Below are 26636 nucleotides of genomic sequence, written 5' to 3' on the forward strand. Positions count from 1 at the left end.
ATCTCCTCACTCCCCGATTCTACTGCCACCTCCATCGGCCACCGGCGGGCCACAACAATCCCCAGCTCACGTAATCTCGGTCTAAACATAGTTGTGTGAACCCGAGCCGAGGTGGCGCAGTGGTTAGAGTGCAGCACTGCAGGCTACTTCAGCTGACTGTTAGCTGCAGTTCGGCTGTTCAAATCTCACCGGCTCAGGGTTGACTCAGCCTTCCATCCTTCCGAGGTGGGTAAAATGAGGACCCGGATTGTTGTTGGGGGCAATATGCTGACTCTGTAAACCGCTTAGAGAGGGCTGAAAGCCCTATGAAGCGGTATATAAGTCTAACTGCTATTGCTATTGCTATTTAGTGCAGATATATATATATATATAAAGGGAGACTAGTTTATATATATATTTAAAAGCTGCTGCTTCAGCCAGCCAACTGTTAACCAATCAGCAGAGTTGCCAAACCTCCTAAAAACAGCTGCTAGACTCGTAAATCATTCCCGGAGAGTCTTTCACAGGACTTTAGACCCGGGTCCAAGCTGCGAATTTCAATGCTCTATGTAGTGGGTTCCCAGGGGGGAAAGATTTGGGGGGGGGGTGATGAGGCTGCTTTCTCCCCGATTCGCATCTCTCTCTTGCAAGGGGTCTGCAGATTGCCTGTCCGTCTGTCCATCCATCATTTTTATTTTATTTTTTTCTCCTTTCTTGTCCACAGGACAGCTGGGTGAAGGGGAGGGGAAACCTGACATGAATGCAGAGGGAGGCAAGGAGGGTGAGAGATAGCAAGGATCTGTTTTGCGCGGGGGGGGGGGGTTGCAAGGGAGGGAGACGGACAGACCGGCCGCCGGGACGAGATAAATAATCCGGATGGATGGATGGATGGATGGATGGGCAGGTGGGCAGACGGCGGCTCCGATGAATAGCGATAAGGGCCTCGCTGGAACAGGTGGCTGATGGACAGGCCACAAGCGGGAGAGGATGCGCCGAGGTCCCTGTGGACGCACAGAGTGGGTGTTGAAAGGGAAAATAAAAACCCGCTGCGGAAAGACGAATGCGTGTGGGGAGAGGAAGGAAGAGGAAGAGAAAAAAGGAAAGAAAGCTCACAGAGGCTGGGCTTGAGGGTTCCACCACAAATGCGCGCACAACAAAAGCGCGCCTGACTAAACCGCGGTGTCTAAAGCGCGGTGACAAAACCGCGCGTCGAATTAGCGACGAATTAGCCCTAAAGCGCGCCGACAAAAGCGCGCCGAACAGAAGCGCGCTGTAACGTAACCCTCAACCTAACCTCAACCTAACCCTCAACCTAACCTTAAACCTAACCCTAAACCTAACCCTAAACCTAACCCTAAACCTAACCCTAAACCTAACTGTAAATCTTACCTTAAATGAAATCGCGCTTCTGTCGGCGCGCTGTTGTCGGCGCGCTTTTGAAATCGCGGTTTTAGCGCTGCGGTGTTGTCGGCGCGCTTATGACGTTCGCGCTTTTGACGGGTCACGGGGCTTGAGATCCGTGGAGGGTCAGAAGCTGGGGGAGGGGGGGTGTCAGGATTCAGGCTCGTTGGGGAGGGTTGCGAGGCAGAGCCTCAATGAGGACTGGTGGCTTTATTGCAGTTGTCTTAAGTTGGGTGTTGGAAAAGAGGCCAGATTAGGGGCTTCTAATGGGAGATACAAGGGATGTGGTGGCTTAACGGCTGCGACGCTGAGCTTGTCGATGGGAAAGGTCGGCAGTTCGGTGGTTCGAATCCCTAGCGCCGCGTAACGGAGTGAGCTCCCGTGACTTGTCCCAGCTTTTGCCAACCTAGCTTGAAAGCACGTAAAAAATGCAAGTAGAAAAATAGGAATCACTTTTGGTGGGAAGGGAACAGCGTTCCGTGCGCCTTCGGCGTTGAGTCACGCCAGGCACATGACCACGGAGACGTCTTTGGACAGCGCTGGCTCTTCGGCTTTGAAATGGAGATGAGCACTGCCCATCAACATGATGTTTCAAGCGGGGCATTGAGTGCTTGAGGCGCAAAATAGCGACATGCATCCGGAAGGTTAGGGAGGGTTGGGTACTTTCCAATCGCTCCCGCCAGGGATTTATATCTGATTAAATTCACATTTTTTTCAGATGCATTACCAAATAGCAACTGCCTCTCCTTCCCCCCCACCCAGTAACTCTGATATTCAGCCATTATCTGTAGCCATTCCATCCATCTATCCATCCATTGTATCTTTCTATCTCTACATCTATTTCATTATCTCTCTCTTCTATCTCTATCTCTCTCTCTATTCTATATGTATCTATCTCCATCCATCCATCCATCCATCCATCCATCCATCCATCATCCATCTATCCATCTATCCATCTATCCATCTATCCATTCTCTCTTCAGTCTCTCTCTCTCTCTCTCTCTCTCTCTCTCTCTTTGTATTTGTGCTGATAAATAAATAAAGGGAGACTAATATAGATCTATTTCAAGCTATTTAGCTCTCATCAGCTAGCCATACCCTTACTGGGATTCGAATCTGGAGTAGTGATCTTCCTCCCATATTTGGGCATACCGGGGTTGTAAAAATCTTATATATACCACACACACACACACACACACACACACACACACACACACACACATACATACACACACACATCAATCCATCCATCTATCATCTGTCTATCTATCTCTATATCTGTCTTTCTTTCTGTCTGTCTATCTTTCTCAATCCATCCATCTATCTATTTATCCATTCTCTATCTTCATTCTCTCTCTCTCTCTTTCTCTCTCTCTCTCTCTCCTCTCTCTCTCTCTCTCTTATCTATCTATCTATCTATCTCTGTATCTATATATCTATATCTATCTATATCTATATCTACATCTATATATCCATCTATCTATCTATCTATCTATCTATCTATCTATCTATCTATCTATCTATCTATCTATATGTCCATCCATCCATCATCTATTCATCTGTCTGTCATCTGTCCTGTCTGTCTGTCTATCTATCTATCTATCTATCTATCTATCTATCTATCTATCTATCTCTATCTATCTATCTATCTATCTATCTATCTATCTATCTTCATCTATCTATCTCTATCTATCTATCCATCTATCTATCTATCTATCATCTATCTATCTATCTATCTATCTATCTATCTATCTATCTATATCTATCTATCTATCTATCTATCTATCTATCTATCTATCTATCATCTATCATTGGCTTGTAAAATCTATTTATCTAGGGGTTGTAAAATAAATCTATATCTATCTATATTGGATTGTAAAATCAATCTATCGGGTTGTGAAATAAATCTATCTATATCTATATCGGGTTGTAAAATAAATATCTATCTGATTGTAAAATCTATCATCTATCTATCTATCTATCTATCTATCTATCTATCTATCTATCTATCTATCTCCACCCACCCATTTACCCATCTATCCATTCTCTCACTTCATTCTGTCTGTCTGTCTGTGTGTATAAAATCCATCCATCTATCATCTGTCTATCTGTCTTCTCTGTCAATATCTATCTCTTATGTATCCCTCCGTCCATCCACATATCCATCCATCCATCCTATTTATCTGTGCATCATCGATCTATATCATCGGTATCTCTATCTACCTTCATCCATTCTTTTTCTCTTTCTTTCTCACTCTATACAGGTCTGTAGTTGTATATCCATCCATCCAGTCTATCATCTATCTTAATTCATTCTTTCTGTCTCTTTCTTTCTATATACAGTATGCATATCTCCCTCTCTCCCTCCCTCCCTCCATCCAATCAATCCCCCCACCTCTCTCTCTCTCTAATCTATCATCTGTCATCTATCTATCACCGTTCTCTTTTTCTGTTGCGCAGCCAGAACCTTGCTGGATGCTAATCCGGAAACCAAAGGCAATCGGTTGCAACCTTTTGGCCAGAGAGAACAGGGCCCTGAGTCATCGGTTGGAAAACAGACACAGGGAAAAAAAATACTGAGGGATCCATCTGGTTAGAGGAGAGCCAACTTCTGGGAAATCAATCTTGCTGGAAATTATCTCTCTGGGACCCCTCATTTTAGGAGAAGCAGCTGAGCCCCATGATTGCAGGAGGAAGCGGAGTTCAGGCGTCGAGCAGGAATACACATATGGAGAGAGAGATAGGGAGAGAGAGAGAGAGAGAGAGAGAGAGAGAGAGAGAGAGAGAGACGCTCGGCGGCGGGGTGGCTCACGCTAACCAGAGAGAGAGAGAGAGGGAGAGAGAGAGAGGGAGAGAGAGAGAGAGAGAGAAAGGGAGAGAGAGAGGGGGGGGAGAGAGACGCTCGGTGGCTGGGTGGCTCACGCTAACCAGAGAGAGAGAGAAGGAGAGAGAGAAAGGGAGGGAGGGAGAGAGAGAGAGAGAGAGAAAGGGAGGGAGGGAAAGAGAGAGAGAGGGAGAGAGAGAGAGAGGAGAGAGGGAGAGAGAGAGAGAGAGAGGGAGCAAGAGAGAGAGAGAAAGGAGAGAGAGAGGGAGAGGGAGAGAGAGGGAGGGAGGGAGAGAGAGAGAGAGACGCTCGGTGGCTGGGTGGCTCACGCTAACCAGAGAGGGAGAGAGAGAAAGGGAGAGAGAGAGAGAGAAAGGGAGGGAGGGAGAGAGAGAGAGGGAAAGAGAGAGAGAGAAAGGGAGAGAGAGAGAGGAGAGAGAGATAGAGAGAGAGAAAGGGAGAGAGAGGGAGAGGGAGAGAGAGGGAGGGAGGGAGAGAGAGAGAGACGCTCGGTGGCTGGGTGGCTCACGCTAACCAGAGAGAGAGAGAGGGAGAGAGAGAGAGAGAGAAAGGGAGGGAGAGAGAGAGAGAGGGAGAGAGAGAGAGAGAGAGGGAGAGAGAGAGAGAATCCAAAGATGCTTTTAATTGTTGTGCCCCTTTGCAAACCGCAAAGATTCCTTTCTGTAGATAATGTACAGCGCTGCGGTGACTCTAGGTGGCTTGCAGAAATAAAATCCCCACTAAATAAATTCCCAATAAATTCCCACGTCATTGGTGACAACAAACAAACAAATATTTGGCGGGCCCCATACCACTTGGGGTCTCCAACGAGGTCCTTGGGGCCATTCAAAAGAGCAGCAGAGTCGGATAGTGAAGAGGTTGGGGAGGGACGTGGGCCAGTCCTGGAGTCTGGGGAAGGCTCTGATGAGGGCTCTGTGTCGGAGGCAGAGAGGGGGCAGAGCCGTATGTCAGTTATCAGCTGCCTTCAGAGTCCGGACATCAGTGGGGCAGAAGAGCAGCTGGAGCCTGTTCCCCATGTGTGCATGCGCAGAGTGGGCCAGACCGAAGGGAACGGCTAAGGAACAGGGGTCGACTTGGGAGTAAGGCCACAGGTGGAGGATGAATGGCCCCTCCCAGAGGGAATAAACGAGGAGCGAAAGGGGAGTGAGTTTGCAGGAGACAAGTAGTTCACTTAGTTCAGTGATGGAGAACCTTGCTTGGCTCCTGTGCCAAAAGCGGGGGGAGCGCAAAAGGGCGTGCCACACCCATAATGCTATGCGTGTGACACCTCCGCCTGCGCATGTGCGCACTACCAGCGCCCCCTGCTTTTGGTGCATTTTTTGGGCCCTCCACAGGCTCCAGAGGCTTTCTAGGAGATTGGGGTGGGCGAAAATAGCCTCCCCTGCCCCCCCCCGGACACTCTCCAGAGGCCTCAAGAGCTTCCCTAAAGGCTCTGGAGGGTGAAAAACGGGCTTACGGGAAACCCGGAAGTTTGGGAATTCTAACTTCCAGTTTGTCTGTAGGGCTGATTTTCGCCCTCCGGAGCCTTCAGGGGCCTTCAGAAGGCTTCCCTGAAGGCTCCGGAGGGCAAAAACCGGCTCTAAAAGCAACCTGGAAGTGACTTCCAGTTTGGTCGTAGGACAGTTTTTTGCCCTCCGGAGCCTTCAGGGAAGCCACCTGAAGGCTCCGGAGGACAAAAAACGGTCCTACAAACAAACCGGAAGTCTGTTCCTGAACTTCCGGTTTGCCCGTAGGGCCGGTTTTTCGCCCTCCAGAGGCTTCAAGGAAGCTTCCGGAGGGTGAAAAATGGCCTCAAAAGAAGGCCGAAGTCAGCTGGCCAGCACGCGCATGCTTCAAATAATGTGACTACAAGACATGTAGGGCTAGAGACACGCTAACCCAAAGCTGCACCAATGTTCCGCTAGTGGAGGGGTCGCCAAACGTAAACATTCAAAGAGCCATTTGGATCTGTTTTGCGCAGAAGAAGAGAAAACACTGGGAGCCACAAAGGTCCTAACCGGAAGCTCCCTATTCAATTCTGGAGCTGACCGGAAGTCCCGTTTCCCCCCAATAGAGTCTCCTCCTAGCGCGGCGTCCTTTTTCCTCTGCCTGTCATAACCGAAAGCCATATAAATTGTGGAGACAACTGGAAAACCCTCCCCTTGCCATAGAGTCTTCTCCTGGCGCACTGTGCTTCTCTCCCCCACCCCTCCCACCGGAAGCTCCTCTCAAAATTGTGGCGCCGAGGGAGGAAAGAGCCACATGTGGCTCCAGAGCTGCAGTTTGCTAATCCCTGCGCTACTGGGTTCTTCCAAGGATTGATTACGGGTGGAAGCCATCTTTGATCTCCAATCTTCTTCCTTTGTGTCCAGATCCGCCCCCAGATGGGGTAACCGGTCCTCATGGGCCATGCAGAAGAACTGAACGTCCTGTTGCGAGACGACTGAGCCTGAGGGACGAGCCATGGTCAGCTTCCTGCAGCTTCTCCTCGCTTGGCTGGGAGGGTGCGGCTGCGCCGGCCGTCTGGTGCCCCCCAACCAGGGAGCCAAAACCGGATCCTTCCGGGGAAACCTGTCCCAACGTTGGGAGCAACCTCTCTTTAGGACCCGTCGCAGTTGGGTGTGGAACCAGTTCTTCGTCATTGAGGAATATTCTGGTCCCGAACCTGTCCTCATCGGAAGGGTGAGTCCCGAATCCTCCATGTTTTAGGGCGGTGATGGCTAACCTTTTTGTTGTCGTGTGCTGAAAGTACGTGCACCCGACAGTGAGCACGACTGCACCAGTGGTGAGTTCTGGATCCCGTTCCAACTGGTATAGTTGGAACGGGCCCGGCGTCGTCCAACACGCACATGCGTCTTGCCGCTTCTGTGAGCCTCCGCAACGCTCCAGCTGCTCAGCAGAGCGTGTCGTAGGCGTTATACGTGCCGTGCGTGGAAGTGCCGAAGACTTAAAAGATTGGTAAGGAGCTCGGGCAGGCAGGTGGGCCCTCCGGAGCACTGTACCGAAACGATATCCGGTGCGCTGGTACGCCCGTACTGGGGCGTACTGCCTGCAACCCACCACTAGCCTGCACCCATAATGCAGTGCATGTGCACACTCCCCCGCACTCCCCCATCCCCTTGCGCATGCACATGTGATTCCCCCCATCCTCTCCCTGCCCTGTGCACGCATGTGCACTGACCCATTGTGCTCCCCCTGCCCCGTGCACGCATGCGCACACCACCCCCACCACTCCCCATTTTGGGCCTAGTAAGTCTTCCCGCAGCCTCCTGGGAGCAAAAACGGGCTTCGGGGGCCACACACCACATGCCCCCCTTTGGGCCTAGTAGGCTTCCCTACAGCCTCCTGGGAGCAAATACATACTGGTGGGGGTCCTGCGCTGCCCCGTGCATGTGCGCAGGTCTCCCGCATGTGCCTCACTCCCCACGCATGTGGAGCAGAGACCCAAAAATCAGCTGGCTGGCGGGAGGTGTGCAGTCGTGTGGGGCAGAGCCGAGCGGGGGCGACAGCTCGTGTGCCCGAAAGAGATGGCGTTACCTAACAGCCATCATGGGTTTAAGGCAGGGGTCGGCAAACGTAAACACTCAAAGAGCCATTTGGACCCGTTTCCCACAGAAAAGAAAACACTGGGAGCCACAAAGGTCCTAACCGGAAGCCCCCTGTTCAATTCTGGAGCTGACTGGAAGTTTAGTTCCCCCCCACCATAGAGTCTCCTCCTAGCACGGCGTCCTTTTTCCTCTACCGGTCATAACCGAAAGCCCTATCTATTGTGGAGACCACTGGAAAACCCTCCCCTTGCCATAGAGTCTTCTCCTGGCGCACTGTGCTTCTCTCCCCCACCCCTACTCCGCCACCAGAAGCTTGTGGCGCCAACTGGTGACGGAGCCACAGCAGAGCAAGGAAAGAGCCACATGTAGCTCCAGAGCCACATCCGGCTCCAGAGCCACATGCGGCTCCAGAGCCACATGCGGCTCTGGAGCCACAGTTTGCTGACCCCTGCTTTAGGGGGATGAGATGGAATTTGTAGTTTTAAAGTATCCTTGTTTGCTGGAAATGTTCTCCCAGCGTTGATTCCCCGCTTTCAGGATTCTGGATTCAAGTCCTTGATGAAGTTTCTCCTTTTTTCCCCCTTCCTTCTTGATCTTTCCTTCCTTCTCTCGACTTCCCCTGGTCAATTCTACCCCCGCCTCAGAGCTTGCATTTTACAAATCAATGCAAACTTTCCCAAAGTCCTCATCATGAGGTTATCTTCCGGGAATTATCCTCCCAGGGAGGGGGAGAAAATATTTAAAATTCCGTATTCAATCAAAGGCCAGCTCAGAATCAATAAACGGTCCGCTAATTGGATGCTGAATGCAGGGAAAAAAAATATAATAGACAATCTTAATTCAAATTAATTCTTGGTCAAGAAATCCTCATGTCCGAATCTTGTTTGCCCTGTGAACTCATTATAACAAAGCAGTTCTTGGCATTCTTAGGCAATTTAATACTGAGCGATGATTGGCAGGCAGAATAAATGCAAAAGAACACACTTACACCGAATGTCTTAACAGAATAACAGAGTTGGAAGGGACCTTGGAGGTCTTCTAGTCCAGCCCCCTGCTTAAGCAGGAAACGCTACACCATTTCAGACAAAGCGTTCTCCAATCTCTTCTTAAAAACCTCCAGTGTTGGAGCATTCACAAGCTCCAAAGGAAAGTTGTTCCACTGATTAATTGTTCTGTCGGGAAATTTCTCCTTAGTTCTAGGTTCCTGCTCTCCTTGATTAGTTTCCATCCATTGCTTCTTGTCCTGCCCTCAGGTGTTGGGGACAATAGTTCGATTCCCTCTTCTTTGTGGCAGTCTCTCAAATATTTACACCTAACACACCAGAGGTGGGTTCCTACCAGTTCGCACCTATTCGGTAGAACCGGTTCGTCAAATCTACCGAACCGGTTAGAAGAGGTTCCACCAGTGGACCCGGAAAGCAGGCCACACCTACAGAAGAGGTTCCAAAAAAATTTGAAACCCACCACTGCCACACAGACAGACAGACAGACAGTCTGACAGAGAGAGAGAGAGAGAAAGAGAAAGAAAGGAATAAATAAATAAAAAGAAAAAAAAGAAAGAAAAAGAGTGAGAGAGAGATGAAAGAAAAAAAGAAAAAAGGGACAGAGAGACAAAAGGAAGGAAAGAGAGAGAGAGAGAGAAAACACATGGCCGGCAAGCCACTCCCACCAGGTCACATGGCCGGCAAGCCACTCCCACAAAAGAGGCCACACCCACAGAGTAGGTTCCAAAAATTTTTGAAACCCACCACTGTAACACACCTAATAAATATTTACACCTGATACACTTACACCTAATGTGTTAACAGAATAACAGAGTTGGAAGGGACCTTGGAGGTCTTCTAGTCCAGCCCCGTGCTTCAGCAGGAAACACTGCCCCATTTCAGACAAATCGTTGTGCAATCTCTTCTTAAAAACCTTCAGTGTCGGCGCAGCCACAACTTCTGGTGGCAGGTTGTTCCACTGATTAATTGTCCTCGCTGTCAGGAAATTTCTCCTCAGTTCTAGGTGGCGTCTCTCCTTAATTAATTCAGATGAAAAGAGTTGGGTAGGACCTTGGGGGTCATCTAGACCAACCCCCCACCCAAGGAGGAGACCTACATCATTTCTGACAAGATGGCAGCCCAGTCTCTTCTTGAAAGCCTCCAGGGATGAAGCTCCCACAACTTCCAAAGGCAACTTCTGTTCCATGGGTGGATTGTTCTCACTGTCAGGAAATTCCTCCTTATTTCCAGGTTGAATCTCTCCTTGGTCAGTTTCCATCCATTCTTCCTTGTCTGGCCTTTGAGGAATAGCTTGACCCACCCTCCTCTTTGGGGCAGCCCCTCAAATATCGGATGACTGTCCTCATGTCTCCCCTGGTCCTTCTCTTCACTAGACGAGCCAGGCCCAGTTCCTGCAACCGTTCATCGTATGTTTGAGCCTCCAGTCCCCTCATCATCCTGGTTGCTCTTCTCTGCACTTTTTACTAGAGTCTCAACACCTTTTTTCTATCGTGGTGTCCAAAACTGGATGCAGGATGGTCTTAACTCAACCATCATAAAGTGGTAATAAAACACTTCACAGGATCTTGATTCCACCTCCTTTGAGGTTCCACTGGTTCTTCTCCCTGGTTTGGATCAGTGGTTCCCAAACTTGGCAACTTTAAGATTTGTGGACTTCAACTCCCAGAGTTCTCCAGCCAGAAGAGCTAGCTGGAGAATTCTGGGAGTTGAAGTCCACGAGTCTTAAAGTTGCCAAGTTTGGGAACCACTGGTTTGGATGACCTTCTTCGAGGTGGTCCGTTGTAACTTCAAGTCATAGGAAGTCCTCATCTTGAGAGGACTGGAGACCCAACCTAGAAGGGAGGAGAAGTTTCCTGGCTGTGTGAACAATTGAATTAGTGGAACAAGTTGCCTTCAGAAGTTGTGAGCGCTCTATCACTGGAGGGTTTCAAGAAGTATCTTCACCGCGATGTCAAAAAAGAGGTGGAGACTCTGGAAAGAGTGTAGAGAAGAGCAACAAAGAGGATGAGGGGACTGGAGGCTAAAGCATAGGAAGAACGGTTGCAGGAACTGGTTTAGGCCTAATTTGATGAAAAGAAGGACCAGGAATGACATGATAGCAGTCTTCAAATATCTCAGGGGTTGCCCCAAAGAAGAGGGAGTCAAGCTATTCTCCAAAGCATCTCAAGGCAGGACAAGAAGCAACGGATGAAAACTAATGAAGGAGAGAAGCAACCTAGGAGAATAATAAGGACAACCTTATTATTCTGTGTTCATCTCAAGAAGATTGGCCAACTTGACCTTACTCTACAGATCCTGTTGGCCAACTTCCCAGAGTTTGTTGCAGCAATCACCTCCAGAAAAGCACACACAGGTAACTGATTCAGCAAGATTCATTAGCTTCCCTTTATATATATATAAAGGAGTCGAGCTCTGTAGCTCTGTAGCTCAATGGTTAACACATCTGCCTAACAGGCAACAGAGCACAGGTTCGATTCCCAGCAAGGGTATGGCTAGCTGATGAGAGCTAAATAGCTTGAAATAGATCTATACTAGTCTCCCTTTATTTATTTATCAGCACAAATATAACATATATATAATATAATATAATATAATATAATATAATATAATATAATATAATATAATATAATATAATATAATATAATATAATATAATATAATATAATATAATATAATATAATATAATATAATATAATATAATATAATATAATATAATATAATATAATATAATATAATATAATATAATATAATATAATATAATATAATATAATAATATAATAATATAATAAACACATGAAGTAAATATACAATACCAAAAGTAGTTTTTCCAACATGGTAGTAAATTCAAGCAAACACAGGCAGAGAAGAGTTTCAGTTTCAGTTTAGAGGGGCAGACTAGTTTTGAGCCCAGCACAGACTCAGAGCTTTAGTACAGAAGCTAAGCCACACCCAGGCTCCTTGCTGTCTCCTTGTTGCTCACACAGCAAGTCCTGTTTCGGTTTCCAAACAGCCCCTCATTGGCTGACCCCGTTGCCATGTCTCTTCCACTCGTGAACTCTTAATTCCCTGACACGTATGTCTTCTTTCTCTTTGGCAGCTGCACACAGATGTGGATCACGGAGAGGGACGCATCAAGTATGTCTTGACCGGAGAAGGGGCCGGCACGGTCTTCGTCATCGACGAGAAGACGGGCAACATCCATGTCACCAAGACGTTGGATCGAGAGGAGAAGGCACAGTATACGTTACTGGCTCAAGCGGTAGATCGGGCCTCCAACCGGCCTCTGGAACCCCCCTCCGAGTTCATTATCAAAGTCCAGGACATTAATGACAATCCGCCCGTCTTCCTTCAGGGCCCCTATCATGCCACCGTGCCGGAGATGAGCAATGTCGGTGAGTTGGTTGCGAGGAAAACGAGGAGAACCTCGGCAGGTGATTCCGTGGAATTCCTGATCCTCTTGACCTGAACAGGAATTTCTAATTTCCCATTTCTTTCCCCAATGATATTAGAATTCGTTATTGGCCACGAGGGATCAGGCACACCAGGAATTTGTCTCTCTCATTGTACATACAAGCGACGAGCGATAAATCATCATCATCATCATTATCAGTGGGTTTCACATTTTGTAACCACTGGTTTGCCCCGCCTGAGCCTGGCCTTCTGTGCATGCGTCTTGTTCGCGCAGGCGCCCAGAATAGAATAGAATAGAACAGAACAGAATGTAGAATAGAATATAGAAGAATAGAATAGAATAAGAATAGAATAGAATAGAATGGAATGGAATGGAATAAGAATAGAATAGAACAGAACATAACAGAATGTAGAATAGAATATAGAAGAATAGACTAGAATAAGAATAGAATAGAATAGAATTAGAATAGAATAGAATGAAGACTAGAATAACAATAGAATAGAATAGAATATAATTAGAATAGAATAGAATAACAGAATAGAATAGAACAGAATCCAGAATAGAATAACAATAGAACAGAACAGAACAGAATGCAGAATAGAATATAGAAGAATAGAATAGCAATAGAATGGAATGGAATGGAATAACAGAATAGAATAGAACAGAATGCAGAATAGAATATAGAAGAATAGAATAACAATAGAATAGAATAGAATAGAATAGAATGGAATAATAGAATAGAATAGAACAGAATGCAGAATAGAATAACAATAGAATAGAATAGAATAAAATAGAAGAGAATAGAAAAGAATAGAACAGAACAGAACAGAATGCAGAATATAGAAGAATAGAATAGCAATAGAATGGAATGGAATGGAATAACAGAATAGAATAGAACAGAATGCAGAATAGAATATAGAAGAATAGAATAACAATAGAATAGAATAGAATAGAATAGAATAATAGAATAGAATAGAACAGAATGCAGAATAGAATAACAATAGAATAGAATAGAATAAAATAGAACAGAATAGAAAAGAATAGAACAGAACAGAACAGAATGCAGAATATAGAAGAATAGAATAGCAATAGAATAGAATGGAATGGAATAACAGAATAGAATAGAACAGAACGCAGAATAGAATATAGAAGAATAGAATAACAATAGAATAGAATAGAATAGAATAGAATAGAATGGAATGGAATGGAATGAAATGGAATGGAATGAAATAACAGAATAGAATAGAACAGAATGCAGAATAGAATATAGAAGAATAGAATAACAATAGAATAGAATGGAATAGAAAAGAAAAGAAAAGAAAAGAACACAACAGAATGCAGAATAGAATATAGAAGAATAGAATAGCAATAGAATAGAATGGAATGGAATAACAGAATAGAATAGAACAGAATGCAGAATAGAATATAGAAGAATAGAATAACAATAGAATAGAATAGAATAGAATAGAATAGAATAGAATAGAATGGAATGAAATGGAATGGAATGGAATAACAGAATAGAATAGAACAGAATGCAGAATAGAATAACAATAGAATAGAATAGAATAGAATAGAATAGAATAGAATAGAATAGAATAGAAAAGAACAGAACAGAACAGAATGCAGAATAGAATATAGAAGAATAGAATAGCAATAGAATAGAATGGAATGGAATAACAGAATAGAATAGAACAGAATGCAGAATAGAATAACAATAGAATAGAATAGAATAGAATAAAATAGAATAGAAAAGAATAGAACAATGCAGAATAGAATATAGAAGAATAGAATAGCAATAGAATAGAATGGAATAACAGAGAATAGAACAGAATGCAGAATAGAATAACAATAGAGTAGAATAGAACAGAATGGAGAATAGAATATAGAAGAATAGCAATAGAATAGAATGGAATGGAATAACAGAATAGAATAGAACAGAATGCAGAATAGAATAACAATAGAATAGAATAGAATAGAACAGAACAGAACAGAACAGAACAGAACAGAACAGAACAGAATGCAGAGTAGAATATAGAAGAATAGAATAGCAATAGAATAGAATGGAATGGAATAACAAGAGAAGAGGAAAGGAGAAAAGAAAAGAAGAGAAGAGAAGGGAATAATAGAATATAATTCTTTATTTGCCGTGTGATTGGACACAAGGAACATTCAGCATAATCATAAGTGATAGTCATAGTACCATAGAAATTCTAAATAAGCAATCAACATAAACCACGCTGTGATTATCAATAAAACAATTTATATTAATTGTAAGATACAAGTAGAGTCATAAGAAATAGTAATAGTAGTACAAGTCCTACTCGGTAGTTTTTCAGTGTTGTGAAACGTAGTTATTTAGCAGAGGGATGGAACGGGGAAAATGCCCTTGGGTCTAGTTGTCTTTGGCGTGCAGTGCCCTATAGCGTCGCCTGGAGGGAAGAAATTGGAACAGTTTATGTCCAGGATGTGAAGAGTGTTCTGACCGAGACTTCCCAAGAGCAGGAAGCAAACTTCCTGTCCCGACAAAAAAACCCCTTTATTAATTTCCTGTGAATTCTGCTCCTTCACATCCAGCAAAGTCTTTCCAGGGAGGATTTCCAGTCACAGACCTTATCTGGCTTGGAGAGCTGCCAGGATGATCTCTGGGAAACTTGGCAAGGAGTCTCTGAGGGTCACGAACCCATGAAGCGAACTCCTGCAAACTCCACTCCCCTGTCGCTCCTCTTTTATTTCCTCTGGGAGGGGCCATTCATCGTCCACCTGTGGCCTTACTCCCAAGTCGACCCCTGTTCTTTAGCTGTTCCTTTCGTCCGGCAGCTCTGCGCATGCACACACTGGGAACAGGCTCCAGTTGTTCTTCTGCCTCACTGATATCTGACTCCGAAGGCATCTGATAACTGTCAGACGGCCCTGGCCCCCTCTCTGCCTCCGACGCAGAGCCCTCATCCGAGCCTTCCCGGGACTCCAGGACTGGCCCGTGTTCCTCCCCAACCTCCTCACTGTCCGACTCTGCTGCCAGTTAAACTGGCCGCTGGCTGGCCACAACGACATCTGTATATCTGCAGATATACCGAAAATACCTGTAGGTATTTTCACAGTCCTTCTTCTCACCCGCAGAATATATCGGTCCTCATTGGAAGGCTGGTTGCAATTGATTTTTTCTGCAGTTCTAATTATCCGTCGAAGTCTGTGTCCGTCTTGTTTCACCGCCAAGCCAGACGATTACAGAGGTGCAAACGACAAGACTCAATCATTCCTCTGTCAAATGTTTACCAGCAGCTCTGTGGGTAGTTTGAGCTTTCCGAGTTGGCGCAAGAAGTACGTTCTCTGTCGGGCTTTTTCCAGGACATTTTGGAAGTCGGGTATCCGTGCGAAGTCTTTGAGAGGTTCTAGAGCCCAGAAACAGCCTTTTCTGGCCACGTTCAGTGAATCCTCACAGTTGTTATGTGAGGAGCACAGTCGTTAAGTGAACCTGGCTTCCTGTTGACTTTGCTTGTCAGAGCAGATCCCGGGGACCTCCAGGGCATTGCAACAGTCCTAAATATGAGGTGCTGAACATCTGAATTCTGATCACATGACCCCAGGGGGATAGCGGTAGTTGTTAAGCGTGAAAAAGTCATAAGCAGAGGTGGGATTCAGCAGGTTTGGACTGGTTTGGGCAAACAGGTAGTGGAGGTCGCCAGCTCTATGCCATCCTATTTAGCGGTTCACCGACAAAAGGGTGAACGACAAAACCGCGCCCGACTAAACCACAGTGATAAAACCGCGTGTTCTAAAGCGCTCCGACGAATGAGCGCTGAATCGCGCCGACAACAGCGCGGCGGCAGAAGCGCGCTGTAAAACTAAACCTAACCCTAAACCTAAACCTAACCTTAAACATAACGCTAACCCTAACCCTAAATGTAACGTTAACCCTAACCCTAAACCTCACCCTAAACCTAACCCTTACCTTAACTTAAGTCGCCCTTCTGCCGACGTGCTGTTGTAAATCGTCCTTCTGTCGACGCACTGTTGTCGACCCACTGTTGTCGGCGCGTTGATGACGTCGCAGTTTTAGCGACGCGGTTTAGTCGGGCGCGGTTTTGTCATTCGCCCTTTTGTCGGGTCACGCTATTTAGCCACGTTTTTTGAGGCTGGATGCATGCGTGGAAGGCACACGTGTGAGCAAAGCACATGCGCGGAAGGCTGGGCGCATATGTGCGCATGCACAGAAGCGAGCATGGGCGTGTGGGGTGAATCAGTGGCAAAAAACGTGAAACCCACCGCTGGACTCCTAAGTTCTTTTTTTCAGGGTTGTTGTAACTTCAAATGGTCACTAAGGGAATCGTTGTAAGTCGAGGACTCCTTGTATTCTGTATTTTTCTGGCTAACGGGAGGATCCAATCCAGCCGGCTGCATTATTTCTGGCTCAAGGTGCGCTTTGGCCCCCCAGCTGTGAGGCTAATTCCGCCACCCCCTTAAATATATTGTGTGAACAGAGACTTAATTAAAAAAGCCAATTTATGGTGAGGCGTGTTGACATTATCTGTCAACATTATGATATTATTCAGCCGGAATGGGTTTCCTTCCTGAATTATAATTGAGCAATACACAAAGATTCTGAACAGCCCAAAATGTTGGCTTAATCCCTTGTTTTTCACACTTGGCAACTTGAAGATATGTGGATTTCAACTCCCAGAATTCCCCAGCCAGCATGCCTGGACTTCAACTCCCAGAATTCCCCAGCTGGCATGCCTGGACTTCAAGTCCCAGAATTCCCCAGCCACCATGTATGGACTTCAAGTCCCAGAATTCCCCAGCCAGCATGCCTGGACTTCTACTCCCAGAATTCCCCAGCTGGCATGCGTGGACTTCAACTCCCAGAATTCCCCAGCCTTAGGTGTGGACTTCAATTCCTCAGTGACTGTGTGTGGACTTCAACTCCCAGAATTCCCTGGCCAGCATGCCTGGACTTCACCTCCCAGAATTCCCCAGACGGCATGTGTGGACTTCACCTCCCAGAATTCCCCAGCCGGCATGCCTGGACTTCATCTCCCAGAATTCCCCAGCCAACACATGTGGACTTCAACTCCCAGAATTCCCCAGCCAGCATGCCTAGACTTCAACTCCCAGAATCCCTCAGCCAGCATGCCTAGACTTCAACTCCCAGAATCCCCCAGCCAGCATGCCTAGACTTCAACTCCAAGAATCCCCCAGCCAGCATGCCTAGACTTCAACTCCCAGAATTCCCCAGCCAACACGTGTGGACTTCAACTCCCAGAATTCTCGAGTCAGCAATCTGGCTGAGGATTCTGGGAGTTGAAGTCCACCGATCCTAAAGTAGCCAAGCTTTGATAAATACTGTATATTTAGATTGTTGCTCTTTGAATTGCTTTGAGAAATGCTAATTCAACTAATGAAAATTACTTAACCAGTTTCAAGGAATTCCATTCAGTCCACACTTGCTGCCTAGGGAATTCTGGGAGTTGAAGTTAACACATAAGGTTGGGGAATTCTGGGAGTTGAAGTTCACACATAAGGCTGGGGAATTCTGGGAGTTGAAGTCCACACATAATGGCTGGAGAATTCTGGGAGTTGAAGTTCACACATAATGGCTGGAGAATTCTGGGAGTTGAAATTCACACATAAGGCTGGGGAATTCTGGGAATTGAAGTCCACACATTCCAGCTGGAGAATTCTGGGAGTTGAAGTCCACATATAATGGCTGGAGAATTCTGGGAGTTGAAGTTCACACATAAGGCTGGGGAATTCTGGGAATTGAAGTCCACACATGTCAGCTGGGGAATTCTGGGAATTGAAGTCCACACAGGCCAGCTGGGGAATTCTGGGAGTTGAAGTCCACACATAAGGCTGGGGAATTCTGGGAATTGAAGTCCATACATGCCAGCTGGGGAATTCTGGGAATTGAAGTCCACACAGGCCAGCTGGGGAATTCTGGGAATTGAAGTCCACACAGGCCAGCTGGGGAATTCTGGGAGTTGAAGTCCACACATAAGGCTGGGGAATTCTGGGAATTGAAGTCCACACATGCCAGCTGGGGAATTCTGGGAGTTGAAGTCCACACAGGCCAGCTGGGGAATTCTGGGAGTTGAAGTCCACACATGCCAGCTGGGGAATTCTGGGAGTTGAAGTCCACACATAAGGCTGGGGAATTCTGGGAGTTGAAGTCCATACATGCCAGCTGGGGAAATTCTGGGAGTTGAAGCCCACCAATCTTAAAGTGGCCAAGATTTGAGAAACACCGATCTAAAAATCGATTTATTTGACATTTGTTTGCCCAACCCGACACTTGCCTTCAGTTGGAGGCGGCCTCGGTTCCCTCCCGGGTAGATCTAACGGTTCTCAGCTCCTTTTCAATTGAGATTGTTGCCCGTTTGAGTGTTTCCGGAGAGTTTGATCTATGCTGCTAGGGGATCTCTTTTTGAACTCTTTTTCCTCTTGTAAGCCTCTGGGCAAACCAAGTGTTTGTATTTTTAAAGAACTCAACTGCTCCCTAGAAATAATAAGAGCGCAGGCTGGCCGCAGGTTGTCAAACAATGGAAAATAAATTGGTCGTTCCCTAATGGCGTTAAACGGATTTAAGAGCGGGATTTCGGCTTTTCCAGAGAGGGTGAAATCCTTTATTTGTTTGGTGCTATTTTCCCCCCCACTCAATGGCATCCAAATGCAATAGCAATAGCAATAGCAGTTAGACTTATATATCCCTTCATAGGGCTTTCAGCCCTCTCTAAGCGGTTTACAGAGTCAGCATATTGCCCCCAACAATCCGGGTCCTCATTTTACCCACCTCGGAAGGATAGAAGGCTGAGTCAACCTTTGAGCCGGTGAGATTAGAACCGCCGAACTGCAGATAACAGTCAGCTGAAGTGGCCTGCAGTACTGCACCCTAAGCACTGCGCCACCTCGGCTCAAAAGTTAGCTCTTGAATTTGCTAAAGAGGCGCTGCAGATTCCTGCCTGGAAAGGGTTAGACTAGATGACCTCTAAGGTTCCTTTCCACCGTGCTCTTTTGTGGCCGGGCTGCTGGATTTTCACAGGGACCCGTGTGGTGCACTTCTGGTGTCTGCCGAATGCAAGAAACGACTGCATAGAAGCAACGTGGGATTTAGGAGAAACTTCCTAACAGGGAGGACAATTAACCAGGGGAACAGCTTGCCACCAGAAATCGTGGGCGCTCCATCACTGGAGGTTTTTTTTAAAGAAGAGACTGGAGAGCCACTGGTCTGAAATGGTATAGGGTCTCCTGCTTGAGCGGTGGGCTGGACTAGAAGACCTCCAAGGTCCCTTCCAACTGTAATGCTGTTATATTCTGATAACTCCATGATCTAGTTCACACAACCTTCTAATACAACCGCCGGGTCTTCTGGATTGAACCCCAAACTAACCTCTTTCAGTGTGTATAGTATAGAGGTCGGCAACCTTAAACACTCAGAGCCACAAAGGTCCTAACTGGAAGTCTGTCATTTAATTTTGTAGCCAACTGGAAGTCCGGTTCCCCCTCCATAGAGTCTCCTCCTAGTGCGGCATCCTTTTTCCTTTTACCGACTGGAAGTCCGGTTCCCCCACCATAGAGTCTCCTCCTAGCGCGGCGTCCTTTTTCCTTTTACCGACTGGAAGTCCGGTTCCCCCACCATAGAGTCTCCTCCTAGCGTGGCGTCCTTTTTCCTTTTACCGACTGGAAGTCCGGTTCCCCCACCATAGAGTCTCCTCCTAACATGGCCTCCCTTTTTCCTTTTACCGACTGGAAGTCCGGTTCCCCCACCATAGAGTCTCCTCCTAGCATGGCGTCCTTTTTCCTTTTACCGACTGGAAGTCCTGTTCCCCCACCATAGAGTCTCCTCCTAGCGTGTCGTCCTTTTTCCTTTTACCGACTGGAAGTCCGGTTCCCCCACCATAGAGTCTCCTCCTAGCGCGGCGTCCTTTTTACTTTTACCGACTAGAAGTCCATCTCCCCCACCATAGAGTTTTCTCCTAGTGTGGCCTCCCTTTTTCCTTTTACCGACTGGAAGTCTGGTTCCCCCACCATAGAGTCTCCTCCTAGTGTGGCATCCCTTTTACCGACTAGCAAGAGGGAGCCGCAGCAGAGTGATGAAAGAGCCACATGCAGCTCCAGAGCCATGGGTTGCTGACCCCTGGTATCGTAGCTCACGAGCTAATTCTGAACCATCCTGCTGCCCTTCGCACAACCAACTCCCTTTTCTCCTTCTCCCCCTTCGTTTCCCCCAGGTACGTCCGTGATCCAGGTGACGGCGCATGATGCGGACGATCCGACCTACGGGAACAGCGCCAAGCTGGTCTATACGGTACTCGAGGGCTTGCCGTTCTTCTCCGTCGACCCCCAGACGGGTACACGATGGGGAGGGGGCGATAGCTTTGGGGAGGCACGCAGGGCTACAAATGTCAACCCCCATTGTAGGGGAGAAGAAGCAGGTGTCCAGGGGAACTAGTTGGCGGGGATGGCCTGGTGGGGACAGCGGATGCTCTGAACTTTACAGATGCTAAAGAGCCAGCAATGTCTTTAGAAGAGAACCCACTCGGCCTTCAAAGCCAGGGGTGAGATTCAGCCGGTTCGGGCAAACCGCATGCTAATTTTATATCAGGTTCGCCGAACCGGTAGTTGCAAGGACTGGCTTCCCCCGCCCTGCCCCACCCCTCCTATGAGTCTCCATGTGGCCCATTTTGGATACCAGGTAAATGCAGAGCCTGTATGGAGGCTCTGGGAGGGCGAAAAACGGGCCTCCGGGAAGTTCCAGAAGTCCGGAAATGAGGCCAGTTTCCGGCCTCTGGAGGGCCTCCGGAGCCCACGGGAGGCCGTTTTCGCCCTCCTGGAGGCTCGGGAAAAGCCTCCGCAGCCTGGGGAGGGCGAAAACTCCCACGCGGTGGTGCAGAGGCCAAGTAGGCCACGCCCACCATGGCCACACCCGCTCAGCAATCGGGCAGAGTATTGGCTGCTAAAATTTTTGAATCCCTCCCCTGCTCAAAGCTATGTTCTTACACTTATCGCTGCCTTAGCTCTGGTTATACATCTCCTGATGTTGAAAAATGTTATTGAGATCAAGGCTTAGTAGAACTCCTATGGGTTTCTGGGTAGAAGCCCCTGTTGGAGAAGATGCCTTCTTCTCTTCTCTGTTGGAATTGTTGACATAGTAGAAGGAGAAGCTTCTTCTCTGAACATTCATCCATCTGCAGCTAATTTTATTCAATCAGCTTTCCACCCATCCATCCATCCATCCTTCCCTCCATCCTTTCATCCTGCCTTCCATCCATCCATCCATCCATCCATTCATCCATCTACACCCACCCAACTATCGATCCTTCCAACCAACCAGCCAGCCTTCCGTCCATTCTTCCCATCCAGCGATCCATCCATTCACCTATTTATCTATCTATTCATTCTTCCCTTCTATCCATCCTTCCATCCATCCACCCATCCATCTCCATCTATCCATTCTTGAGTCTTCCCATCTATGCATCCCTCCCATCCATTCTTTCCATTCATCCTTCCACCCTTCCATCCATCCATCTTTCCATCTATCCATTCTTCCCATCCATATCAATCAATCAATCTATCTATCTATCTATCTATCTATCTATCTATCTATCTATCTATCTATCTATCATCTATCCATGCATATATCCATCCACCCATCCATCCATCTTTCCATTCTTCCCATCCCTCCTTCCATCCCTCCACGCCTCCATTCATCCCATCCCTCCTTCCACCCTTCCATCCATCCATCTCTCCATTCTTCCCATCCCTCCATCCCTTTGTCCATCCATCCCTCTATTCTTCCCATCCATCCTTCCACCCTTCCATCCATCTATCCATTCTTTCTATCCCTCCATCCCTTCCTCCATCCATCCATCCATCCATCCATCCATGTCTGTCTGTCTGTCTGTCTCTGTCTGTCTGTCTGTCTGTCTGTCTATCTATCTATCTATCTATCTATCTATCTATCTATCTATCTATCTATCTATCTATCTATCTATCATATCCATGCATATATCCATCCATCCATCCATCCATCTTTCCATTCTTCCCATCCCTCCTTCCATCCCTCCACGCCTCCATTCATCCCATCCCTCCTTCCACCCTTCCATCCATCCATCTCTCCATCTCTCCATTCTTCCCATCCCTCCATCCCTTTGTCCATCCATCCCTCTATTCTTCCCTTCCATCCTTCCACCTTTCCATCCATCTATCCATTCTTTCTATCCCTCCATCCCTTCCTCAATCCATCCATCCATCCCTGTCTGTCTGTCTATCTATCCTTCCTTCCACCCTTCCATCCATCCATCTATCCATTCTTTTCATTCTCCATCCCTTCCTCCATCCCTTCCTCCATCCATCCATCCATCCATCCATGTCTGTCTGTCTGTCTGTCTGTCTGTCTGTCTCTGTCTGTCTGTCTGTCTGTCTATCTATCTATCTATCTATCTATCTATCTATCTATCTATCTATCTATCTATCTATCTTATCCATGCATATATCCATCCACCCATCCATCCATCTTTCCATTCTTCCCATCCCTCCTTCCATCCCTCCACGCCTCCATTCTTCCCATCCCTCCTTTCATCCCTCCACGCCTCCATTCATCCCATCCCTCCTTCCACCCTTCCATCCATCCATCCATCCATCTCTCCATTCTTCCCATCCCTCCATCCCTTTGTCCATCCATCCCTCTATTCTTTCCATCCATCCTTCCACCCTTCCATCCATCTATCCATTCTTTCTATCCCTCCATCCCTTCCTCAATCCATCCATCCATCCCTGTCTGTCTGTCTATCTATCCTTCCTTCCACCCTTCCATCCATCCATCTATCCATTCTTTTCATTCTCCATCCCTTCCTCCATCCATCCATCCATCCATGTCTGTCTGTCTGTCTATCTATCTATCTATCTATCTATCTATCTATCTATCTATCTATCATCTATCTATCATCTATCATCTATTATCTCCATCCTTCCACCCTTCCATCTATCCATCCTTTCCATCCCTCCATCCCTTCCTCAATCCATCCATCCATCCATCCATCCCTGTCTATCTATCCTTCCTTCCACCCTTCCATCCATCCATCTATCCATTCTTTTCATTCTCCATCCCTTCCTCCATCCATCCATCCATCCATCCATCCATGTCTGTCTGTCTGTCTATCTATCATCTATCTATCATCTATCATCTATTATCTCCATCCTTCCACCCTTCCATCTATCCATCCTTTCCATCCCTCCATCCATATTTCCATCCATTCCTCCATCCATCTTCCCATCCATTCTTCCCATCCATCACTTGAACCTAGAGACCAGTTAAAGTTTTGGTCCAACCACCCATCTTCTCCCCCATACAACCGGTGTGCATCTGGGATGCCACTCAGCTGTATCTCGGGTTGTCTCCTCCACAATTTTGGTTCCTTCCCTTTCTCCCTCCTGGGGTGGGACTCTGAAACCCAACTGCCTTTCCTTCCTAACCCAGCGTCCGAGCCTCCTCTGGTCCTTCTCTGATTCTCCTCTTGCTTCCTTCTCCCCCGCGATTTTAGGCGTGATTCGGACTGCCACTCCCAACATGGACCGGGAAACTCAACAGGAATTCCTTGTCGTGGTGCAGGCCAAGGACATGGGAGGCCACACCGGCGGACTTTCTGGAAGCACGACCGTCACGGTGACGCTTAGCGACGTCAACGATAACCCTCCCCGTTTCCCGCAGAGTAAGTGAGAGAAAGAGCTGCTTAGAACAAGGGCAGAGGTGCGGAGAAGGCGATGGCCGTATTTGGTAGACCCAGAGCCAGTGGTGGGATTCAGCTGGTTCGCACCTATTCGGGAGAACTGGTTGGTGACTTTCCCGACAGTTCGGAGATCTGGTTGTTGGAAGAAATCTTTTGTTTTTCCCCACTTTACAGGGCTAATCCTGTAAGGAAGGCAGGAAGGAAACATTCTGGTGTTGTTTCTAGCCTCATCTTTGTTGACCTGCTTACAGAAACTGCCTCTCCGGTTAACCCTGATTACAATGTAAGAGCTAAGACGAAGCACCCATCGATGGGAGTGACATTGAGTTGGCCACACCCACCCAGTCACGTGACCACTGAGCCCCGCCTACCCAGCTGGCCATTAGGGCAGAGAACCGGTTGTTAAATTATTTGAATCCCACCACTGCCCAGAGCCATCTGAATACAAGAAGACCACTGTGTCTGTCAGGGGTGATTGGGGAGCCCACCATTAATGTCTTCCTAAGGACCATTGGTGGCCCTGAGGACACCTGGAAAGCTGGGCCTAGGCTGACCTATGACCTACGGCTCATCTTCCAGTAACCTCCCATTTGTACCAATCAGGGAGAACATTTGTAGCACAGGGTTAAACGATGGGGTCCTTGATGCTCTCTGAGCTTGGTAGGTTTTTCTCACAGACATTTCACAACCCCACTAGGGAACAACATCAGTGCTAGTAGGGAGTGGGGTTTACGGAGAGAAGGAGAAGGGAGAAGGAAGAAGAGAAGGAGGAAGACTGTGGGATCCTTGATGGTCTCTGAGCTTGGTTGTCTCTTTGCAGATGACCCAACTAGGGTTACATCATCAGTGCTCGAAGGGAGGACAGTTTGTGGAGGAGGAGGAGGAGTGTGGGATCCTGGATGCTCTCTGAACTTGGTGGTTTTCTTGCAGACATTTTATGACCCAGCTAGGGAACATCATCAGTGTTGATGAGAGAGCAGTGATGATGTTACCCAGTTTTGGGTCATGAAACGTCTCACATCTTCCAAGATGTTCCACCCCTCCACCCACCTCCGTGATGTCTCAAAACCTGTAACTGGTGCAAGATATGACCCGAACGTTATGATGTAGACATCTTTCAGAGGGTTGGGCCAGAGGGTTGGACTAGAAGACCTCCAAGGTCCCTTCCAGCTTTATGATTCTATGACCGCATAGCACCACTACATGAATTGCCCTAATAGCCCAGGTCTTCTGGACTTTGAGGTCTAAGCCAATGTTTCTCAAGATTTAAGCCAACATGTCTCAAGGTTTCAAAGTTTAAGCCAATATTTCTCAAGTTTTCAAGGTTTAAGCCAACATTTCTCAAGGTTTCAAGGTTTAAGTCAACATTTCTCAAGGTTTGAAGGTTTAAGTCAACATTTCTCAAGGCTTCAAGGTTTAAGCCCATGTCTTTCAAGGTTTAAGCCAATTTATTTATTATTTATTTATTTATTAAATTTATAGGCCGCCCAATCCCGAAGGACTCCGGGCGGCTTACAAAGAAGGGAGAAAAAAGAAAAGAAAAATAAAAAGAATAGTTTAAAATTCACAACACACATTCGTTCTAAATCGGGACTGGACCTTAACAATAAGGTCAACAGCCCCAGGCCTGCCGGAACAGCCAGATTTTAACAGCTTTCCTGAAGGCCATGAGAGTGGATAAGGTCCGGACCTCTGGGGGTAGCTGATTCCAAAGGGTCGGAGCAGCCACAGAGAAGGCTCTCCTCCGGGGGCCCGCCAGCCGACACTGTCCGGCTGACGGCATCCGAAGGAGGCCCACCCTGTGGGATCTTATCGGCCATTGGGAGGTATGTGGCAGTAGGCGGTCTCGCAGGTACGCTGGTCCTAAGCCATGTAGGGCTTTAAAGGTAATAACCAACACCTTGAATTGCATCCGGAGACCAATTGGTAACCAGTGTAGCTCGCGGAGGACCGGTGTAACATGGGTGTACCTCGGTACACCCAATATCGCTCGCGCGGCTGCATTCTGGACCAGCTGTAGTCTCCGAACGCTTTCTCAAAGTTTCTCAAAGTTTCAAAGTTCAAGCCAACATTTCTCAAGGTTTCAAGGTTTAAGCCAACATTTCTCAAGGTTTAAGCCAACATTCCTCAAGGTTTCAAGGTTTAAGCCAACATTTCTCACGGTTTCAAAGTTTAAGCCAACATTTCTCAAATGTTTCAAGGTTTAAGTCAGTATTTCTCAAGGTTTCAAGGCAGTGGTGGGTTTCAAAAATTTTTGGAACCTCTTCTGTAGGTGTGGCCTGCTTTCCGGGTCCACTGGTGGAACCTCTTCTAACCGGTTCAGTAGATTTGACGAACCGGTTCTACTGAACTGGTGTGAACTGGTAGGAACCCACCTCTGTTTCAAGGTTTAAGTCAACATTTCTCAAGGTTTCAAGGTTTAAACCCATGTCTTTCAAGGTTTAAGCCAATTTCTCCAAGTTTCAAGGTTTAAGCCAACATTTCTCAAGGTTTCATGCTTTAAGCCAACATTTCTCAAGGTTTCAAGGTTTAAGCCCATGTCTTTCAAGGTTTAAGCCAATTTCTCAAAGTTTCAAAGTTTAAGCCAAGGTGGCGCAGTGGTTAAATGCAGCACTGCAGGCTACTGCTAGATCAGCAGGTCAGCGGTTCAAATCTCACCGGCTCAGGGTTGACTCAGCCTTCCATCCTTCCGAGGTGGGTAAAATGAGGACCCAGATTGTTGGGGGCAATATGCTGACTCTCTGTA

At 47.0% G+C, this 26636-nt stretch overlaps 2 protein-coding genes across 2 annotated transcripts in view; both read left to right on the top strand.

Annotated features, from left to right (window-relative positions):
• The first annotated feature begins 6578 nt into the window (after nt 1-6578).
• The window catches only part of CDH24 (cadherin 24), a 32839-nt gene continuing 12781 nt past the window's right edge, over nt 6579-26636 (top strand). Inside the window, exons 1-4 of the mRNA XM_087714219.1 lie at nt 6579-6886; nt 11853-12147; nt 20393-20512; nt 23705-23872. Coding sequence (XP_087570345.1) covers nt 6668-6886; nt 11853-12147; nt 20393-20512; nt 23705-23872 — 802 coding nt within the window. The 5' untranslated portion in view covers nt 6579-6667. The remainder of the gene's footprint in view (nt 6887-11852; nt 12148-20392; nt 20513-23704; nt 23873-26636) is intronic.
• On the top strand, nt 21078-23478 carry LOC148046875 (uncharacterized). The gene is given in 7 exon segments (XM_087712195.1): nt 21078-21107; nt 21623-22049; nt 22106-22332; nt 22335-22532; nt 22788-22884; nt 22956-23203; nt 23206-23478. Coding segments are annotated over 7 exon segments (1500 nt in total).

This window comes from Thamnophis sirtalis, unplaced genomic scaffold, assembly GCF_051295495.1.
Source record: "Thamnophis sirtalis isolate CommonGarterSnake01/CBP01778 unplaced genomic scaffold, rThaSir2_p1.2 scaffold_4, whole genome shotgun sequence".
Taxonomy (NCBI): domain Eukaryota; kingdom Metazoa; phylum Chordata; class Lepidosauria; order Squamata; family Natricidae; genus Thamnophis; species Thamnophis sirtalis.